This window comes from Hypomesus transpacificus, chromosome 1, assembly GCF_021917145.1.
Source record: "Hypomesus transpacificus isolate Combined female chromosome 1, fHypTra1, whole genome shotgun sequence".
NCBI classification, from domain to species: Eukaryota; Metazoa; Chordata; class Actinopteri; order Osmeriformes; family Osmeridae; genus Hypomesus; species Hypomesus transpacificus.
In genome coordinates, this window is record NC_061060.1 from 8441282 (window position 1) to 8462506 (window position 21225).

The 21225-nt window shown below is 47.0% G+C and overlaps 1 protein-coding gene across 1 annotated transcript in view; it reads right to left on the minus strand.

Moving 5' to 3' along the window:
* Positions 1-1204: 1204 nt before the first annotated feature.
* LOC124473691 (ecto-NOX disulfide-thiol exchanger 2-like) overlaps positions 1205-21225 on the minus strand; it is an 82978-nt gene continuing 62957 nt past the window's right edge. The window contains 11 exon segments of the mRNA XM_047029357.1: positions 1205-1439; positions 2204-2289; positions 4140-4245; positions 5279-5335; positions 7640-7780; positions 8010-8194; positions 10431-10551; positions 14092-14198; positions 17507-17719; positions 19174-19407; positions 20860-21066. Of these exon segments, the coding sequence (XP_046885313.1) occupies positions 1308-1439; positions 2204-2289; positions 4140-4245; positions 5279-5335; positions 7640-7780; positions 8010-8194; positions 10431-10551; positions 14092-14198; positions 17507-17719; positions 19174-19407; positions 20860-21066 (1589 nt within the window). The 3' untranslated portion in view covers positions 1205-1307.

Genomic DNA, 21225 nt, shown 5'->3' on the forward strand with positions numbered 1-21225 from the left:
GATTCCATTTCCACTGCAACTTGCAGCCCCCATCTGTGTGTGTGATGCCTCAGTACACCGCAATCACACCAGCGCCAGCACAACTCCCTGTGCTGTGATTACTGCAGTATGTTTGAAGTTATTTAATATTGAATAATGTTTGTTCAGTAGGTTCACCTACCTGGAACCTGTTCAATCTGTAGCTCTCTGTGTAGGGCACTGGGAATCAGTGGACGTCTCTAGAAATGCCTCTCAAATTGTGGACAGTGAATGGATGTTAAACTCACATACAGTGTGAATAACAGGAAAGAATGATACACAGAATAAGAGCAGCAGTAGAAGTTGATGAGACTCAAAATAAATGATCAAGTATGGTATTTCAGATGTACAAAAAAGATCCATAAAAGACCCCCAAAAATTATAAACAAGAGTAGTCCCCAGTAATGGACAAGACTAGGGAGGCACCATGTGAAAGCCTTGTGAGAAAAACATCCCAAAACTGATTTTAGAACATCTTTCTAGAAGTCCCTTCCTATCATAATGTGCCTGCTACTCACCCTGGAACATCCTCCCTGTAATTACTAGAGTGTTTTCTCGGTTGTAATGAACCTCCAATAGAACAGATTAGAATAGCCTTTCTGGGTCTGGATCTGCAACGTTTGGCATGTTCTACTCCATTGAACACAGATAATGATGAGTCAATGTGGCACAGAATACTTACAGAACAGCTGAACCCTCATCTAGATGAGACCCTTATGATTGAGTTTCAGTACATGGGACCTGAAATCATAATGTGTCTGCCACAGCAAGCAACAACTTTGCCTTGTTATTTCACAACCTATACATACTGTATATATATATATAGAAATATATTAATTTTCCATGTAGTACTTTACAAACAAGGGACCAAAAACAAGAATACTTTCAGAGGTAAGAGAGGGGTTGGAGATTTAAAGTGTTCCATTGACCCTGATAACCTCCTTATGTAAAAAAGAGTGATAGCAGACTTGGCCAATGAATGACTCAGAAAAATGGAACGTCCCGCCCTCCTAGCAGAGGAGCAGCCAATCCCAGGGCTCCTTCGGGATGGCGGCCGTCTTCAGGAACTCCTCCAGAGGGCTGGAGTTTCCCACGGGGCTCTGCAGAGGCAGGCTCAGATCAGCGCTTCATGAGCTGGAGCTTGTCAGCAAAACAGAATCACTGGCCTCTCTGCCCCTCCCTCTGTGTCACGCAGGTCCCGTGTGTCCCGTATGTCCCCGTCCTCCCCCACCCCCTGTCCTCTCAGGGTCTGCTCCGTCCACCGTGTTCCTGAGACGTCCCCAGCAGCTTTATGTGCTGTTGATGCCCTGGAAGCCACAGAAGCTCCAGCGTTTCTCCAGGCTGGCCCCCACCCCCGTCAGCTCCTGTCTGAAGGTGCAGGGCAGCCGAGACAGCAGAGCCTCCACCTCTGGAGGGTGGATCTGCAACACACAGCAACAACAGGAAAGCTTTATGTGCATGCGTTTGTGTGAATGCATGCGCGTGCGCATGCAGACAGGTTTTGGCAAGCAAAGAGAGGTCTCAATTATCTGGAAAAAGAATACCGTCTCAGAATTACTCTGTACTTGTCCTCCTGGTTATGAGGGGGCCAGAGAGAGGGGTCTCATTCTGTCTCATCTATGGGCCTCAGTTTGTGAGGCAGTGAGATGGTACAGGATTATCTGAGGGAGCAGCTCTGGAAGCCTCCAGAAGGAAACTGGCAGAGGCCCCTCAAGGGGCAGAAGAGATGGGTGTTTTAGCAAAGCTTCGCAATAAATGAAACCTATCTGGCAAGGCTGAAAAATCCAGCTCAAACACGTCTCTGAGTGCCAGGGGAAATCAGATTGACACCCTCCCTCAACTGTGGCGGTGGACAGTGAGAGATCCTGCAGTCATTAATATGGCAGGGAAACTGATGGAGCTGGGTGGCTGAGCTAGCGACAGATAGGTCCATGAGCAGGTCTGCTATGTGTCTGAATAAACAGTGATTCAATCTGCACCAAGGGACCCTGCCGGTGCCAGCAGGCCCAGCCTGAGCAGGGAGCTCCAGAGTGGGACTCTGGCATACATCAGACCCATATGTCAGCCCTGTGGGGGGCTACCTCCTAGCTTAGTGTCTGGCCTGACAGGGTGTGGGATGTCAGTCTGTGCGTGTGTGTATTCATCCATGTGTGTGTGTGGTTGCGTGTGTTTGTGCCAGGTCTACCTTGGTGTCCAGACGCTGTAAGTAGGAGCAGATGTACTCGATGCTGGCTCCAAACGGGTGGACATGGAGGAACGTTGAGATGATCCCTGGAGAGAAAAAGAGAGAAAGAGAGAGAGAGATAGAGAAAGACAGATAGAGAGACAGAGTGATAACAATGGGTGAGCGAGAGATGGAGGGAGATGGAGAAAGACAGATAGAGAGACAGAGAGTTATAACCCTAAACGGTCTATGAGAGTGTCGTGCAGCTCTTGAGAACTGGTCTCACTCTGACTGTCAGTCCCCCATCTCCACCGTGAAAGACAGACCCCAACAAGAGATCCAGGAGACCACCGCTCTGGAGAACTCCTCAGACTGATATGGAAACGTGTCTGAACGCTTCGAGTGTCGTCGTCCCAAAAGCAATCACCGTTGTGTGGATGACTCTTGTGTTTGAAGGCTCCAGATGAAGAGGAGTGTTTAATGACTGCTTTGATGCTGTTCTCTACATTCCAGCTCTCCCTTTAGAGTACCATGGGCTTTCATCCAACCCAACAACCCCATCTGCTAGCAACTCTCTGATATGATGGCCCAGCCTTTATAATCCTCTACCTCTGGACAACAACCGCTCTCTGAGCCTCAGGAGGTGCCCAGAACACACACACAGACACATGTACACACACTACTAAATGAGACCTTAGAGGGGTGAAATAAGCCAGGTGAAACTTCAGAAGAAGAACTCTTGAGCCTTTGATCAGACACATGATTGTGTGTGTGCGTGAATTGTGTGTCTTTATGTGTGAGTTTGTGTGCGTGTCTGTGTTTGAGTATAATTGAGATCAAAAGGAAGAATTCTCCAATTGTATTTCCTTCAAAACACATTGTTATATCTTTTTGATTTTGTAACCTTACATTTTAGGAAGAGCCTAAAGATAAGTCATCTGTTTTCCCTGTGTTCTGTTCAATTCCAACCCTATCTGTATACGTTTTGCAGCGTAAGAGACAAAAGGGAGACACAAAAGTGACCCTTGGTTTCCTGGCTAAATTTGTTCCTTTTGGAAACAAAGTCCTTTTTTAACTTCTGTTGTGCTCACTTGAGCACAGCTTCAGACAGCACATCACACCGAGTGGTTCTGACAGAACTAATTCCCAGAATCCTCTGGGCCAGACTCTTCTTCACTGAGCCACCAGACGTGGGCGGTCACAGGCTCAGCGGCCCATTGGTTACCTAACTATCTGTGGGCCAATCTCACGCTTACTCTGCTGAGAGAGACAGAGGACGCATCCAGTCCATTCTTTGCGATGGAGGCAGCAGACGTGAACAAAAACTGGCTAACAAGCACACACAAATGCTAGCCTGAATGCTGCCATTTGGCATCTCCTTTCATCAGAAAGTCTCAAACATTTGTGGATCCACAAGTTTGTTTGTTTTTACTTTGTCTTTTCCTTTGTTTCATGTAATTTATTTTTTCTGCAGAGGTGTGTCCAAAGATTGAAAACAGCTCTACAAAAATAATATATATTATTGTACACTGAATCCAGGGCCTTCATTTTTCGGGTAGGTATAGCTCAGTGGTCGAGGATTTGACTGCTTTGGATAAAAACATCTGCTAAATCAGCCGTTCTCAACCCTGCTCCTCAGGGACCTCCTGCCCTGCATGTTCTAGATGTTTCCCTGCCCATCAGGGACCTCCTGCCCTGCATGTTCTAGATGTTTCCCTGCTCCCCTACACCTGATTCAAAGGAATGGGTTGTGTTCAAGCTCAGCAGATGCCTGATAACGGCATATTCATTCATTTGGTGTATTGGAAGAGGGAAACATCTCAAACATGCAAGGCAGGGGGGGTCCTTTGCGGACCAGGGTAGAGAAAGGCTGCACTAAATGAACACAATATTAATCTTGCTCTTTTCTGTACACAATGTCCTATACTAATCTGTGAGTGGAGTGGTGTGGACGTACCAACTAGCAGGGCCTCTCTCTCAGACTGGACAGGACTGGACAGGCTCCTTTCTGGTGCACCCTCCTTCTCCTGACTGCAGGACACCACCGACGGCACTGGGGAATCCTGCACACATGCACACACATATCGCAGGTACATACATACATACATACATACATACATACATACATACATACATACATACATACATACATACATACATACATACATACATACATAACAAACACATGCAAACCCATCCACACACAAACAAAATATCACTTCAATGTCAAGCAACATGCACATCACACATGGGCACAAATACATCAATACTGCTGACTTTGAGTTGAAGCTGTTTGATCCAAAACAAAGAACAAGATCAGAGACATGAATGACTGGAATAACCGTTTGAATAATCGTTTGAATAATCGTTTGAATATGAACTTTCACATCAGAGGTACAGATGACATAGACAAGGGTGCACTAAAAACGCAAGAGAGAGAGAGAGAAGCAAGAGATAAAAAGAGAGATAATTCACAAATGGTAGGGCAGGGATAGAATTCAAACAGAGGAGAGAAGAGAGAGAAGGAGGAGCGAAGGTGTTGGTAATCCTAATGAGCAAGCTGTTGTTGACTGTAGACCGACAGAGAGGATGGATGTGGGGTGGTCGACAGGATGTGTGTTTTTCTGCTCACTCTCTCGCTGAGTGTGTGGGCGCTGCCCTGGTAAAGCCCTCGCCTGTACGGTTTCTCCCAAGATAACACTCCCAACTCATTACTGTGTGTGTGTGTGTGGGGGGGGGGGGGGGCTTGATTTCTTAACCTCTTTGTGTCAGGGTGATTTATCCTGCGACAAATAAAGTCCCCTGTTCTGGGTTGGCCTGTAATGATCTGTCATGTCACTGGAAGAGGTTAGAGGAGAGGAGGAGGGGATGAGAGGAGGAGGGGATGAGAAAGGGGGAATGTGGAGAAAAGGAGGGGAGGGTACGGAGACAATGGAAAGAGAGAGATGAGTGAAGAGAATGAGAGCAGGAAAGTGACGGAATCGGGTAAAGAGGAGAGTGAGCATGAGTGAGAGTTAGACAGGAAGAGGGGAGAGAGAGAGCCAGAGAGCCACTCCAAACAGAAGGATGGGGAGGCCACAGACCATTTCCACTTACACTGGTTTGATTAGCACTCTCCTCGCTCCCTCTGTCGTCTCTCTCTGACGTCTCCAGCTACAGTCAATTAGAAACATGAGAGGAGCCGTCAATAAGAAACATGTCACACCCTAATGCATCCAGACCCACGCACACAAACATACACACACCACTTTCCTGCGGGCTGTGGAGCCGCTTACAAAAAAAAGGAGTTAAAAAAAGGCAAAAAGGTGACGGACATTAAAGGATGTTTTGGATGACAAGGCACCGTTAGAAAGGCATCTTGTCTCTCTCTCTCTCTCTCTCTCTGTCTCTCTCTCTCCCTCTCCCTTTCTCTTTCTTTGCACAAGACAAAAATAATTGGCTGTCAAATCAAGATGTCCGTTTCCACCAAATATTCTTACCGTTTTGACAGTGATTGTGCAATACACCTTCTCCAGTGTAATGAATGATATGTACCGGTTTGTTAGCAAGTGAACCCCACACAGCAGACAGCTTGACACTGGATGTAGAGAGTCAGGGCCATGGACTGGTGTTGTGTCGACAGGCTGCTAGAGTGGTTGTAGAGGCAGAGGTGTAGGGGAGAATGGAGTGTGATGAATGTTGTTCTGCATTAATGAGCTGAGCTGAGATAATACCTAGGGAAGTTGTGGTGACATCCAGGACAATGGGGGGACGGGGGGGGGGTCCACATCCCACAGAACACATGCACACACACACACACACACACACACACACATGTACACACACACACACACACACATGCACACACACAAACAAATTTACAGAGAAAAGGCAATCTGCCAATCGATTTTACTTTGTTCTATCAATAAGACTGTCGACAGTGATTTATCCACATGCCTATGTATGGCTTTAATTACCATATTTCCCATGAATCACTGATGAGGTGACACATTTCACAGCCAAGTGACATTCTAATCAACGGCATCACCATTAAACCTGATATTGACAACTCTGTCACTCTCTCTGAGGTGAATTAATAATCCAGTCAGCAGGTCTGGATGCACCTTCACAAACTCTATCAACGCCGCTCCCCGCCCACGACCAGCCAAGCAGGTGTATCGCTGCACAGACCGGAAAACTAGCAAATGTGGAGCATGCTTCATTTGACTGCTTCATGTTAGTATTATCTTGATCCAATTAATTTGTTGACTGAACCAGAAGCTGCTGTTCCTGTTAACCCTTTCTTGAATCATTATCAGACTGAGCCCAAGTAACCACAAGTAACACCAAACTCCTCTGCAACTTGATGGTAAAATACAATTATATTCCTGGGCTGTGTAAGGCTCATTAAATGATCCTTATATCTCGCCTACTGCCTGTGAGAGTCAACATGCTGGTCTAAAATGTGTGTTTACAGTGAACCTGCTTGAGTGAATCCTGGTAGTGCTGCCTTCTATAGCCAGCGGGTAAAGCAGCGCTCAAGGCTGGTGTAGAGAGTGTGAGGCTAACTGCATGGATGTAGCCTGGGGTGTAGCATCCTAGCTAGCCTCTCAGCAGCTCCACTAGTCTTCATTAGAGTCCAGACCAGCAGCAGGGGGCATGGCTCACAGGGAGAATGGACCTCTAGACCTCAGTACCAGCTGAGGAGAAGAGGGAGGGAAGGAGAGAGGGAGGGTGAGAGAGGGATAGGCAGAGAGAGGGAGGGTGAGAGAGGGAGTGTGAGAGAGGGATAGGCAGAGAGAGGGAGGGTGAGAGAGGAATAGGCAGAGAGAGGGAAGGTGAGAGAGGGAGGGTGAGAGAGGGGTAGGCAGAGAGAGGGAGGGTGAGAGAGGGAGGTTGAGACAGAGGGATAGGCAGAAAAGGGAGGGTGAGAGAGAGGGAGAGATGGAGAGAGAGGGAGATGGGAGAGGAAGGGGGGTAGTATAGTGGCAGGGTAGGGATACATTCTGACTGGTAAAGACTGGTACAGCATGATGAGCATGACCCGCTCTAATATTGTATCTTAACTCACCTTTTTCTTTCTGTGACATTTTTATTGACCTGTTATCTCTACCACAGAATGTGGGAGTGTGAGTGGAATCAGGAACAAATTATTTTTAAATGATTTTCCAAAGAAACTTGATAGTATAATAAAAGTCTGCCCCAGTCTGGGCTGCAGTATCTGATGAATTATGTCCACAATGTTCTTGAAACTCATTTTAAACTAATTTCATTCTAATTACAGCACAAATCAGATAGGGTGATTCCAATTCAAACCCGGAGAGTCTCGCCAGTGATTTCCAGGACACACACAGAGTTCTCTCTAGACTGAGAGCCTTCATCCTCATCTTCCTCTTCCTCAGTCCCAAATAGACGGTGTTAGTGTGTGTATGGCTGTGTAAGAATGTGTGTATGTGAGTGAGTGTGTGTGCTACTGACCTGCAGAGGGTGTGTCGTCTGCAGGTTCTGCACTGCTTCCTTCAGACTCTGGACCTGAGTGTCCAGCAGCTGTTTGTCCTCCAGGCTCTTCTCCAGCTCCGCCTCCCTCTGCTTCAGCTCCTCCCTCATGTTCAACAGTTGCTGCAGACAGACGCCAGGCAAGCAGGTCAGCCAGGAACGGCAGCTTCTGATGCTAACCCTGATGCTGCTGCCATAGAGGACCACTAGCCTCATGTGCTAACATCATCTCAGCTATGTCTTTGCTACAGACACCAAGTAGGGAAAGCCTTGTACACACACAGAATTCATAGAATACTTTTCTCTGTGACAGTTTTGTTGTGATCCATACGTGAGAGGGCGTCTGTGCTACCTTCTGCATGCCCTGCAGAGCCTGCTGTAGGAAGCTGAGCTGTTGGGAGTGTGTGCTGTCCTCTTCGCTCCTGATTGGCTGGTTCTTGCCCTGTTCCTGTTTCAGCAGCTCCACCTCGTTCCTGTAGGCGTCCAGCTGGCAGCGCAGAGAGTCGTTCTCCTCCTTCAGAGCCTCCACCTGGGACACTGCTCCGGAGAGAAGGGGGAGGGAGGGAGGGAGAGGAGAGAGGAGAAAGAAGAGGGAGGGAGGGAGGGAAGAGGAATGAGGAAAGAGAGGAAGACAGGGAGGGAGAGAGAGAGGCAGGGAAAAAGAGGTGGAGGAGGGAGGAGAAGGACATTAGAGGAGGAGAAGAGGGACGAGGGAGAGAAAGAAGTGGTAGAAGAGAGAGATAGAAAGACAGAGAGACAACGAGAGAGAAAATATAAAATTGATCCCAACCATGGTGTCAATAGAGTAAAGACAGCCAGACAAAAAGTGTGCAAATGATCAGAGGATGTACCATATCTTACTGAGAGGTTTTTGGACCCGGACCTGTCCTCTTGAACACAGAGGAGAGTGTGAGTGTGTGATAGGAGACCTGCTCAGCACATCTCCTCTGGAACAATCTTTGTTCTTCAAAGCCGTCTGAGGGAACGTGTGTGTGTGTGTGATGTTGATGAAAGTGTGTTTGAGTGACTGAGCTGGGGAGATAAGGTGTGTGTACTTTTGTGTTTGTTTCTGTTTGAGTGTGTGTGTGTGTGTGTGATCGTGTGTGTGCACATGTTCATTCCGTGATTAGTGTTTGAACTGAGGGAAAGGGTCCCGAAAGAGTGTGAATATGTGTGTGTAGGTGTTTATGTATGCCAGTGTTAATGCCTGTTTGTGTTCTCTTTCTCTGTGTGCATGCGTGTGTGTGTGTGTGTGTGTAGGAGGACGGCCTGATTGATTCCGGCAGAGTATTGTGACTGTGTGATTGGCCACTGTTCAGGATCATCTGAGCCTTAATGAACACAATTTAATCCAAAGAAGTCTGACCTTTAACTTGGAAGACCTTTTGGCTCAACACCTTGTTACACTGGTGTGTGAGTGTGCATGTAAGGGTTTGTGTGAGCCTGTGTTTTAGTGTGTGTGTCGATGTGAGCCTGTATGTGTGTGTCTTTGTGTGTGCGTTTGTGTCAGTGTCTGGTAGTGAAAGGCTTCAGGTGAAGTGAGTATTGATCAGGAAGCCTCATCAACTCCCTGGCCAGGCAAGGAAGCCTATTCCCCCTCTACAACATGACAGGCTGAGTATCGACCCACTAAAACACACACACACACGCTCATGCACATTTGGTCACGCACACACCTGTTCGCACACACTTGCTTCAGCGTGCAGACACACACATACAAACACACATGCATGCCTACACACACACACGCTCGTTTGCACACGCACACAAACACACAAACACACACACACAGGCAACCAAAAAAAACAAAAATCACAAAAACAAACACAGACAGACTTTCTCAGAGAACACCCTGTACTGTTTCACTGAACAGGGGGGCACTTAGCCGTTAGCATTGATTCACTTTTAAAGACAGAAACAGAGTGGTTGAAGACTGTAGTGGCAGTACAGGTGTTCCTCTTCAAGCAATAACAAGTCTAATTGTTGCTAAATACACTGACATTGATTTGATACAATACCTAACGGCTTCTAAAGATTGATTGAAGAAGATGTGAACAAAATCCCTGAGGTTAGCGTGTACCTTAGCAGGTGTAACATCGCCTTGTTAGCAGAAATAGGAGTCAAATTAACACCTGTCACCTCAACCTAGCCTCGGTTTTTTTTCAGGTTGACATCAAATACTATGACAGGCCCTTGACAGTGATGCTTAGCATTGTTTTTTAATAACCAAGGTCACACATGAGAGGAGGGAGGAACCACAAACCTGGCAGGAATATTATTTTAATTGCATATATCTACACACTAATTAGGGAGGATGTCTACAAACTGGAGAGACTAGAGAACGATTAAAAAACATTGACAAAAATTAAAATAAACAAACTGATTAGAAGGAGCAGGTGATGTTGGCAGCAGCATCTCTACCCTGGCTCTCTGCTGTAGAGAGAAGCAGTAAGACCCCTGAATGCCCAGGTGAATATTATGGGCTGTTTGAATATTATGGGCTGTTTGAAGGTGTTTAGCATCAGTATTTCTGTTGGTTCAGCAGACCTGAACAGGCACCTCTGAGCAAGCAAGGCCCTAATGGCCCTTCAGTGGTCCCTAGAACAGCCCTGAGGAAGCTGGAGGAGCAGCTGGCTCACACACACACACACACACAAACACTCACACACACACATACATAATGTATATGATGTGCATCTGTACAGCTTTTATCTACACTTAAGGCATAATCAGCTGATGGGGTTGTGCATGTTCTGGCTGTGTGTGTGTGTACCTGAGTGGTCTGAGTCCTTGCTGTCGGGGGCGTGTGTGTCCTCCATGTCATCGTCAGACATCTCCATCTCCTCCTCTCGTCTGATCCCCATCAGCTCCTCGTTGTGCATGTTTCTGACCTCCTGGAACACACAGCACAGACGGCTCAACATCGCCCTAGGAACCCTGGGTAATGTAGGCCTCTGGGAGATTCCCTCAGAAGACAGGCCACTGATCAGTTAAACATTTTGGAATCCCTATAAGGTCACAACCATCCCTCCCTTCCAACTCTCCTTCATAATTCATACTCCATAGAGTATGAAGCCAGAGTCATGTATACGTAACAAGAGCAGTGGACAGGGTGTGTTGTTTTGTTTTTGCCTAATAAAATCTGTGATAGTGTACCCAGATGGAGGCCTCAGTGTGCGTTTCTCAACGAGGCGGCCAGATGGGCAGGGCCTCTCCATGGCTAATGGGCCAACAGGCTGCCAAGGATGACCAACCATGTTGTACCATCACACACTGGCATACACACACACAAACTGTTAGAGAGAGATCCACAATGAAGCTGTGCTTGGCCAATGAACACACACACACACACAGACACACACACACTCGGAACGCCAGGGGAGACACTGACCCTACGGCAGCAAACACCAGTCTTGGAGTAAACATCATCATATGGCTGGTGTCTTCATCACCAGGAGTGGCTGGCTAACCAGATGTCAAACAAGTAGTCTGAACACACATGACATGATCTGGCTGCTCTCACACACCCACACATACACCCACACAAAATTTCACACACACAGGCATACATACTCCTACACATGCATGTGCATGCAAATACACACACACAAACATGTATACGCACACACACAGAAGCACACACAGACACACACACTACTCATTGTGAGAATGTAAATATCCAGTGGACGATGCAGGAGGGAGAAAAACAGCTGTTATTGGATCCTGTCTCAAGAGAATCACTCTTATCTCCAGCCTCAAGACACACGCTGCTCTGAAACCCGACTTCATGTTTTGACAGAAACAACTGACGTCTTCCTGTCAGCTGACTTCCTCTCTACAGGCTGTAGCTGCTAGCCTGCCAGTGCCATGGCGACCAGGCTACAGTCATGGGCTACAAGTCAACAACTCAACTAAGCTGGAGGTGTGTGTGTGGAGACTTTTCCCTTCAGCTGTGTGGTACTACTCAGCCTATCAGAGTCCAGCAGGCTGCAGGAGTCTGAGAGAGTTGAGGTAAAGACTCTGGATCAGCAGCTCTGGTTCACTCTGACTCCGACCTGTCTGCCATGCTATCACCCTGCTGTCTGCCAGCACCCTGAATCTGCACATACACAGGTACACATGCACATACACAGGCACGAAATACACACACACAGCCCCACACACACACAGACTAACCAAAGACAGACTGCTAATCAATACTCTCTAGCTACAGTTAGACAACGCTAAAGTAAAACATTGATAGAAGTGAGCATAAATGGATTAAAACAGGATGTTGAAGCCTGGATGAAACAGATTACTAATGGAGGTTTGTATTCCCTTGAGGAAAAAACTTTCAGCTGTTATATGGAGGTAATATTCCTTTTTCAATCTATTTCCCCCACCAGCATGTGTGCGTCTGTCCAGGAGGCCTGTTTTCTTCTGCTGAGTCACAGTGGACTGGAGCCAGACTCCCTGGGGGGGGGGGGGAGCCTGACTGACAACAAACACAGAGAGGTAGAGGAGAGAGACTGCACTTCAGAGGTGGATGGATGGATTGGTGGATGGACGGGTGGATGAAGGGGTGGGTGGACGAGTACATCATGTAGATTTAGAAGGATGGATAACATGACTAGATAAGTGAGCAGACAGATGGGGGGACATGTGGAAAAGGACAGATGAATGGATGGAAGGAGTGATGGATGAATAAATGAACGGATGGATAACAGATGTGAGTGGTGAGATACAGAATGTTCCTGTGAAACTCTGGCAGAGTTACATGGCTGCTGTAAACATGAGGACACACGGACAAACATACAGGCAGACACAGACAAACAGATATACACACACACACACACAGACATGAACACAGACAGACACACACAGACAGACACACACAACAGTAGAGTAGGGGAAAAAGCAGAATAAAACCCTGCATGTCCTTGAGGGTCCTCATTAACACCTCCCTAAAGAGAGAATGAGGAGGAATGAAAGACGGACAGAGAGAGGAGAGAAAGAAATCTATACTCTGCTGTGGTGTGTAGATCCTTTACACAGACTGAAACAGCAGGACAGCTCGGTCACAGAATTGGACACACGTCACGCAACAGAACATGCCGGAGACCAGAGGAACATGCGTCACCATCTCAGCATGTCCTCAGACGCAGGATCTCCGTGTGTACTGAGACCTTACTTCCTGCTCTGGGTGCTTGCGTGTCCGTGACAGTGTATGACGATGGAGGGAGGATCACAGCCTTCGGAGCCTGCTCATATACACCAGCACACTAGACCGTTCAGTGCTCCTCCCAGAGTGGCTTAGAATGCCAGAGCTCTATTCCTGGTGTCATTATCATGTTTGATAGTTCTAGAGGGGACTGCCAGTTAGAAACACATGAATATTCACAAAGATTGAGACTTCATTAAAGATGCGTGATTAGAAGTGGTTGAAGTCCCTGCTGCGAGGAGCACCGGATGGGGAGGATGTGTCTGCATGCCCATGAGTGTGTGCATGCATGTGTGTATTTGTGCTGGTGCTTAACAAAGTCGGTTTTGCTTTATAATGTACTATGTCGTGTCACAGATCACCCATCACACAAATGCACACACACACGCACACACATACGTGCACACACACATTAACTTTGCATCAGAGTCATTCGGATAACAGAAGTGAATCTCTTTGTTACACTAGTTTGTAAGCAGCATCTCTCCTTATGAGAAACAAAAAATGTCCCCTTGTGTTCCATGGCAAATTATTATGTGTGGTTTAGCCTGATTAGCAGACTTTAGATTGCTCATTACACAGCTCATCTAGTGTTGACAAAATTACTCCCTTACACACATCAAACTTACCAATTTGTCCCTAAAATGACGTTGCCATCTCACTTTAATGCCCTCTATTAAGGAGAAGTGTTTATGATAATGAATGTGACATTTGCTTTAGAGATGATAAATCTTGTCAGGTTTCATGAAATTATAAAACATCCAAGCCGGGAGATGACTGACCTAATTTCACCAGCCAAAACACATGATGGAAATCAGTCATTAGCTAATGTATTCGTCAACACAGTTTGAGAGTGATGTGCAGTTGGGTGTGTTTGTGTAAGGTGTTAAAAGGATGGTTCTGCAGTTACCTGTTCTGTTCCTGGCAGCTTTATGAGACTGAACACTCACCCAGCGGGCCTCCAGAGGACAGAGAGGGGCGAGAGGCCGGGACCTGGGCCTGAGAGGAGCTCCCTCTCGAGGGTGAACTGAAAAGGGGAGCCTGGGTGTAGCCTAGCCTAGCTTTGTGCCTAGCACTGAGGCTGTCTCTCTGCCTGACTAGCCTAGAGAGAAAAGGTTACTTGTACCTTTGGTCATTGTTTTGTCTAAAGTGATCTATCTACCTAAATCGAGACAATGACGATGAACGAGGGTTTTCCACTTAGTAGAAGAGTAGTAAAAGAGAAAGCACCAACCTCAGCTTGTTTGCGCCACACATCCAGGTTCTTGCGTTGAGCTTTGGAGAAATGGTCCCATGCCTTTTGCTTGGAAGCAGCGTGGAATACAGACACAATCTGCTCAACTGTGGAGGGACGCAGGGGCCAGTTACCGTCCAGAGAGGGAGAGAAAGTGGAATCAGGAAGTGAGTCAAATAACTGTGTGCCTGATTGAGATTCTCATGTTCTAATCATTGTCGGTGAAAGGCATGTTTGTCTATTAGCTCAAACACATGGACCCAAACATCCACACCACACCACACTACACTACACACACACAATCAAAACCACACACACACAACCAAAACCACACACACAGCAGTAAGAGGTGGTCCGGAAGTGGCCTAGGCCCCTCATTTACATGTCCGGCCCTCCCTGATTGCCTACAATGTTTTAAAAAATAAAACATTTCCTATAAAAAAAATGTATAGGAAAATATATCAAAAATAAAACTCTGCCTGTCCCTGATGCACACAACAGTAAGTGAAACTATATGTCCTCATAATTAAGTGTGTCACCTTGTCACCTCCACTGACTCTCAGATGGATGGAGTGCCATCATCAAAGACCACCTCTGGAGCAGAGATCTGAGCAGCAGTCTGTCAGTCAGCAGTTCTATCAGAGCCCAGCACCAGTCATTACTGAGCTCCCAGCTCAACACAGCGCCTATATCTTCTGTGGTCCTACTCTCTTTATGCTGCTTTGGCTGTCAGGCATCTCTAATGACTCATTAACAGAAGCTTCAAGAACCAGATAGATATGAGACAGGAGAGCGTCAGACGGACGGGCTCCTGGAGGACTGATTAGGAGATGAGAGAGAGATGGTGGGTGGTCATGTCTCCTGAGGGAAACAGGGACCAGACATGGAGTGAGGAGCTCTGCATGAAAGACAGACGACTGCTGGGTGACACTTGTTTGTCATTGTCACTCATTTGCTGGATCAGAATCAAGCATTTGGGTCATTTGATGAGTTCATTTGTTGACTTTAAATAGCTTTTACTTACCATGATTTTGATGCCAAATCCTCAAATATATGGTCAGACAATGCACCCAAGATTGTATATTACTGCAATGTTGGAATGTTACTGTAAAGTCTAGCTACATGAAGACCCATAGGGCAGCTTGAACCTTGACCAACTGAGTAACACTGAAGCAGAAGACAGTATGTTCTTACTGTAGTTCACAGAAAACTCTCCTGCTCAGTTTTAGGACCACATCTACCCCACAGTTGCCACCACAGGACTGACAGTCGCAGTAGTGGGCAGTGGTGCAGAGTGTGTGAGACTGTGAGAGGGTTCTGTTGATTCTCCCTACTCAGCGGTCTATTGTTGGCTATGGGACAATGTGTCTCAGTGGGGGGGTCTCTCTCTGGATGCCCCCAGTAGGGAGTCAATAACAGCACCAGAGTTGTGGACTTGGCAGAGGGACTGAAGGTGGGTCTCTGGGGGGTTGGAGGGAGAGGACCGTGTCCAGATCAATAGTGGCTTCTCAGAACTCTGTAATTTGACGGACGGGAATCAATGAGGAAAGGCAGAGGAGAAAGGAGCGAGTGCAAGGTTGTGGCCGAACGTTCACGTGTGAAAGAAAACAAACAGATAAAAACTTCCAACTAGCTGCCACAATCTGTATATAGAGCAGTATGCACGCAGAGTCTAGATAACTGTATGCTAGCAGAATCTATAGAGCTGGATGCTAGCAGAGTCTATAGAGCTGGATGCTAGTGGAGTCTATAGAGCTGGATGCTAGCAGAGACTGTTTATAGAGCTAAATGCTAGCAGTCTGTCTCCAGCTAGCATTTTTATCAGTGTGGCCTCAGGGTCTATTTTCTCCCATCTTTTCTAAATGAGGTCATTAACTGAGTCATGACGGTTCATCTCCATGATGAGATATGCAGTCAGGCCCACCCGACATGATGGACATAGATCCACACCCACCTGTGGAATAATGTCATGTCCTGTAAACATCATTTTGAAATATGAGCGAGTCGTCTCATTGGCTGATAAATCCTTCCATGTTCTACCGGAGGAGATTTCTGCTGCCAGACATTCATCAATAGGGCCGATTCAAATAACCTGTTTCAGAGCAGGAGCAATATTAGGGGTCTTATTCCAGGTGATAACCAGAGAATGGCAGCAGCAGGGCTTGGTGAGACTGCATGAGGGCACAGAGGGAGAGAGAGCATGGGGAGGCCTGCATGCAGCTGTGAGGAGCCTTGGACAATATGGATGGATCTTTTGTTCATTGATGACATGTGCAAAGCTTCCTTTTGGGACACCGATTTTTGTGTCGACATTTGTATGGGAGGAACCGCAGACACAGACATAAACTCATGAATATAAATATGTTTGTATGGAATATTTTGAGAGGAGAGAAGAAAGAGAAAATGTGAGATGTGGGAGACTTGAGGTATGACCCACCTCCCTGCCTATATTAAGTGCATCTATATGTCAATACCAGCCTACTTCTGAGTATTCAAATTAAAGTATGGGTTTCTAAACCCGAACAGAAACACACAAACACGCTATGCAGTTGCTATAGTAATGCTAAGCCAGGTCAGTTATAGATTATACCTTTGCACATTTTCAACCAATTTATTCCATTCTTCTCTCGTTCCTTCACGTGGGTAGGACTACTTACTATGATCAACTGTCTCTATGGATGTGTGTCACCTTCATGTCAGCTCCATTCAAACTGGAAGTGTTACTGGAGACCCTTTACACAGCACCCCCTAATGATACATTTCAGACTGACCATCTATCAATCTCCTACATAATAATTTGAATGAAGTAGCAGATTTGTGTTGGACCAAAAACCTACAGACCGCTAGCTATGATTACAGGCTTTGAGCAGCGGTGCAGTGTAGCAGGGTCTACTGGACCAAATCACTTACCTTCTCTCCAGCCACAAGCCTTGTACAGAACCACTGAAATGAAGGTGCAAACCAATGCATGTGACTATGTGACTCACAGCCTATGTGAGAGGGTGTGAGTGCGACGGGTGAAGAACATCGTCATGTGACACGTCAGTTCAGCTAGATGCTGACATGTTGTTGTGGGACGCGTCTGAGCAGAGCACCTCTCGGTATCTCAGTGGAATCAGGTATCTTTGATCCAGTTGCCTGACAACACAGCTCTCATCTATGGCAGCTGTGACAGTGACAGACAGAGATAAAGTATATGTAGGCATGCTATCACCTGGTGTCAACATTTCTGCCAGTACAAGTGTCACCCTGAACACACGAATGGATGTGACTGGCTAGACAGAGTCGGAGGAAGTGATGTCTACAAGGCTTTCACAACACTGTGTTTATCCATGTATGTGTTTGAGTATGGTGCGTGAGTGTGTGTTTCTGTGTGAGTGTGTGCTGAGGGCTAACAGGTCTGAGAGGCACTCACATTGAGCCAGGATGCCGGCCAGGGCGGTCTTGAACTTGTCCTTGGCCTCCTCCATCTCCTTCTCGTGGGCAGCCTTCTCAGTCATCAGCCGGCGGATGTGGCTGTTGGACAGCTGGATCATGGAGTAGAAGTTGTTGGCGTTCCTCCGGTTCACCTCGCCTCGCTCCACCCAGGTGAGCAGCACCCGCACCGCCTCCGCAAACTTGCTGTCGTCTAGGAGGAGGAGGAGGAGGAGGAAGGGGAGCGGAGGGGGAGCAATACATGAATAAAATTAGTCCAGGGATACGTTACAGTCAGTTAAAATAACAATTAAACATATTTTAAATGTTTACAATTATTCAAAGGGACATCACAAGTCTCGTCTTGCTTGGCACAGCCCACAAGCCTTTATTAACAATGTAGATCAGAGGCTGCTTAGCATTATTCATGCTCTGGCAGGGGAATTCTAAGATGATGTCAGGAGACAAAAGCAGTATTGATTTCCATTGCAAAGAACCCAGTGAAAAATCAAGGGGTCCCCATATTGAGTACCTTAAGGAACACACAAACAAACATACACGCGCACCCTTTTATGCCTAAACAGGACACACAAATCCACAACCACTCACTCACCCACACACACACACACACGCACACCCCAACACACACAGACTAAACAGCTGGAGGGCCTCTGATTTATTAATGCTGACTACTGCAGATGCCTATGCACAAACAAAAACATCCAAACATCCACTTCCAGTATAAAGAAACCACAGTGTGCTCATTTTCAGGAGTGATCCATCACAGCTGAGAGATTGAATCAAGGTGTCATCACTGTAACTCCCCGGGGTTCTGTTCAGTCTTTCTAGAAGGATCCAGCTCCCCAGGCTCTCCCCAGCCCAGCCCAAACAGGTCCATTATTAACAGAGTACCTCCAGCTATATTAATGCTGCTCCGTCACTGACAAAGGCTATGTTCCAAATGAACGTTAAGATGTGAACTAATAACCTCCACATGCATCCAGATAAACGTTAATGCAAGAGTGTCTGTAAGCCCCTATAAACCATCACCCACAGAGATGTGAAAACGAACAGTTTCATTAATAAACACCCATCCTGCTGTCTGGGCATTGGAGTAACCAACAGTGCAGACCCAAACAAGTCAGTCTCTCAGTCTCTCTGTGTCTCTGTGTCTCTCTCTCTCTCTCTCTCTCTCTCTCTCTCTCTCTCTCTCTCTCTCTCTCTCTCTCTCTGTCTCTCTCTCTCTCTCAGTCTCTCCCTCCTTCTCTCTCCCTCTCTCCCTCTCTCTCCCCCTCTCTCTCTCTCTCTCTCTCTCTCTCTCTCTGTCTCTCTCTCTCTCTCTGTCTCTCTCTCTCTCTCTCTCTCTCCAGCTCTCTCTGTCAGCTCACGCCCACAGACAGAAGCAGCAGTCCATCCCAGGCAGACAGGTAGCAGATGGAGCTCTTCACTTGACAGCTACTTTAAATCCACAGAGGCACATTCACACTTACATTCAGAGTCATCAGATGTCTATAGACAACATCACGCTCCTCTGTGGCATGAGAATATCTCACGCAAAACACAGGAGAGAAGAGCTGTGTGAGTGTGTGTGTCTGAGTGAGTGTGTGTGTGTGTGTGTGTGTGAGGGTGTGTCTGAGTGTGTGTGTGTGTGTGTGTGTGAGCACCCACCTTTGATCTTGTCCCCCAGCTGGCTGCACTCGTGCTCAGAGTAGTGAACGATGGGGGGAGGGGAGGGGGGTCGGAGGAGGTCCTCCTCCATCCTCCTCCGGTGTCTCTCCTCTCGGGCCAGCATGCGCTGGTGACACTCCCACTCATACAGGTCGTCTCTGGCCTGGGCAAAGTCCACGTGGAGACGGCCCGTGTCCTTCTTGTCGGTACTGGAGCCCAGACGGATACGGTAGCCTGGGGGGAGGAAAGGAGAGGAAATGACATGGAGAAGGCAGGGGAGGAGGAGAGCAGGGGAAAGTGGGGGTGAGGAGAGGAGGGGATAAAAAAGGAGAAGAAAACAGAGCAGGAAAAGTCTAGTTATGGAACAACAGTCTGCTAAGAGGGAGCTAAGGATCACATTTGGGCCAGCGTTCTCTCTCTCCAACTCTCTCTAAATCTCTCTCTCTCCAGGCATACATCTTTCTCCCCCCTCCATCTTCTCTCTGACATATCTGTCAGACACCTGCATCATTTAGGCTAAACTAATCTGTCTATCCAGCTGTTTCTCCATCCATAAGTCTCTCGCTCTCTCTTTCTCTGTCTGTCTAAAGTAGCCTTGGGGCTTCAGAGTAGACACCCTGTCTCTGCATGCTGGTACACAGAGGACACTGAGGAAGCTGCCTGCTGCTCCAGTGACACTGCTGTCAAACCCTGCTCATGCTCTAAACACTGAACAGGAAGTTACACTGTACTTGTTTGACACTAATACGAATACTGGATTGGCTTACATGATCACCGATTGCATTTGTGTCTCTTTTTTCTGTCTTTTTTCTGTCTCTCTCTCCATCTCTCCCTCAATCACCCCCACGACCCCCACCTCAAGCCTCTTACCCTTTATTTATTTCAACATTTCCTTCTTTCCCTCTATCTCTCATCTATCTGTCATTCATCCTCTCTCTCTGCATCTCTCCAGAATAAGAGTGAGTCACGCATGTCTGCTCTGAAAAGGGAAACAAATGAATGTGGGCTGGCAGTTTACTTCCATCTGCTCTGTGCTGTAGGCTCACAGTCTGGTAAAATATTTCTTGAGTTCTCTGCTCTGTGCTATGTTGTGTTTGTGACTGTGTGACAGTGGGGTTGTGTGGCTGCTAGACTGATGCCTGTGGGAAATGAATAACATTATTTATGGCCAAGCTGCACAGCTCTGGCTTCAGGACAAGATATATAGAGCAGAGTTCCAGTCTCACCAGAGGGAAGAACTGGACCAAGTCGCAGGAGCACAAAAACACACAGTCGCACGCACCTTCAAGTGTGCACCCATACAGTAAATAATTCAGAGGGTATTATTGGAAGGGCCCGAGCTTTAAATGTATTTGGTGAGACAGGGATATATGTCCTCCAGTTTGCATACAGAGAGACGTTTAAGATGTCTGGGTCGACTGGCTGGGAAATCGAGATAAGATTCTGGTGTCACATGACTGGTCGAGAAGCTCTCTCCTCTTGGTGATTCATGCCCTCCCTTGTAAGGATCTCTAACTGGAGAGGAGAGGACATTTATCCTAACAAACATCTCCTCATTGTCTTTTCAAGAGAAGGTCTCTGCCTTCTCTCTCCCAGAGTCTCTCTGAATTTCAAAGACCTTAGTGCTGAACTACAAGTTCCAGTTCCAAAGTGTTGGGGAGGACAGTTGTCCAGACAGGAACTCACCAGACAGGAAGAGAGCCTTGTCCACCGTGAACTCCTCGGCAAATCGGATGTGGCAGAAGTTCTTCTTGCTCTTGCGGATGGCGATGATTTCACCACACTGGCCGAACACCTCCACGATGAGCTGCTCGGTGGAGTTCTCTGGCAGGCCGCCCACGAACACTGTCTTACAGCCAGGAGGGCGCTCCCTGGTGGCAGGAGGGGGAAGGTCTGGGCAGCATGAGGAGGGAAAGGAGCCACAAATGGATGTATTAACTTGTTGAATATAAATGTACAGTTTTTCTATGTAAAAAATAACTATGTATTATAAACCAAATAATTCAATTTGAATTGTAAGCAACATGTTGTGACAATGATCCACTCAGTTAG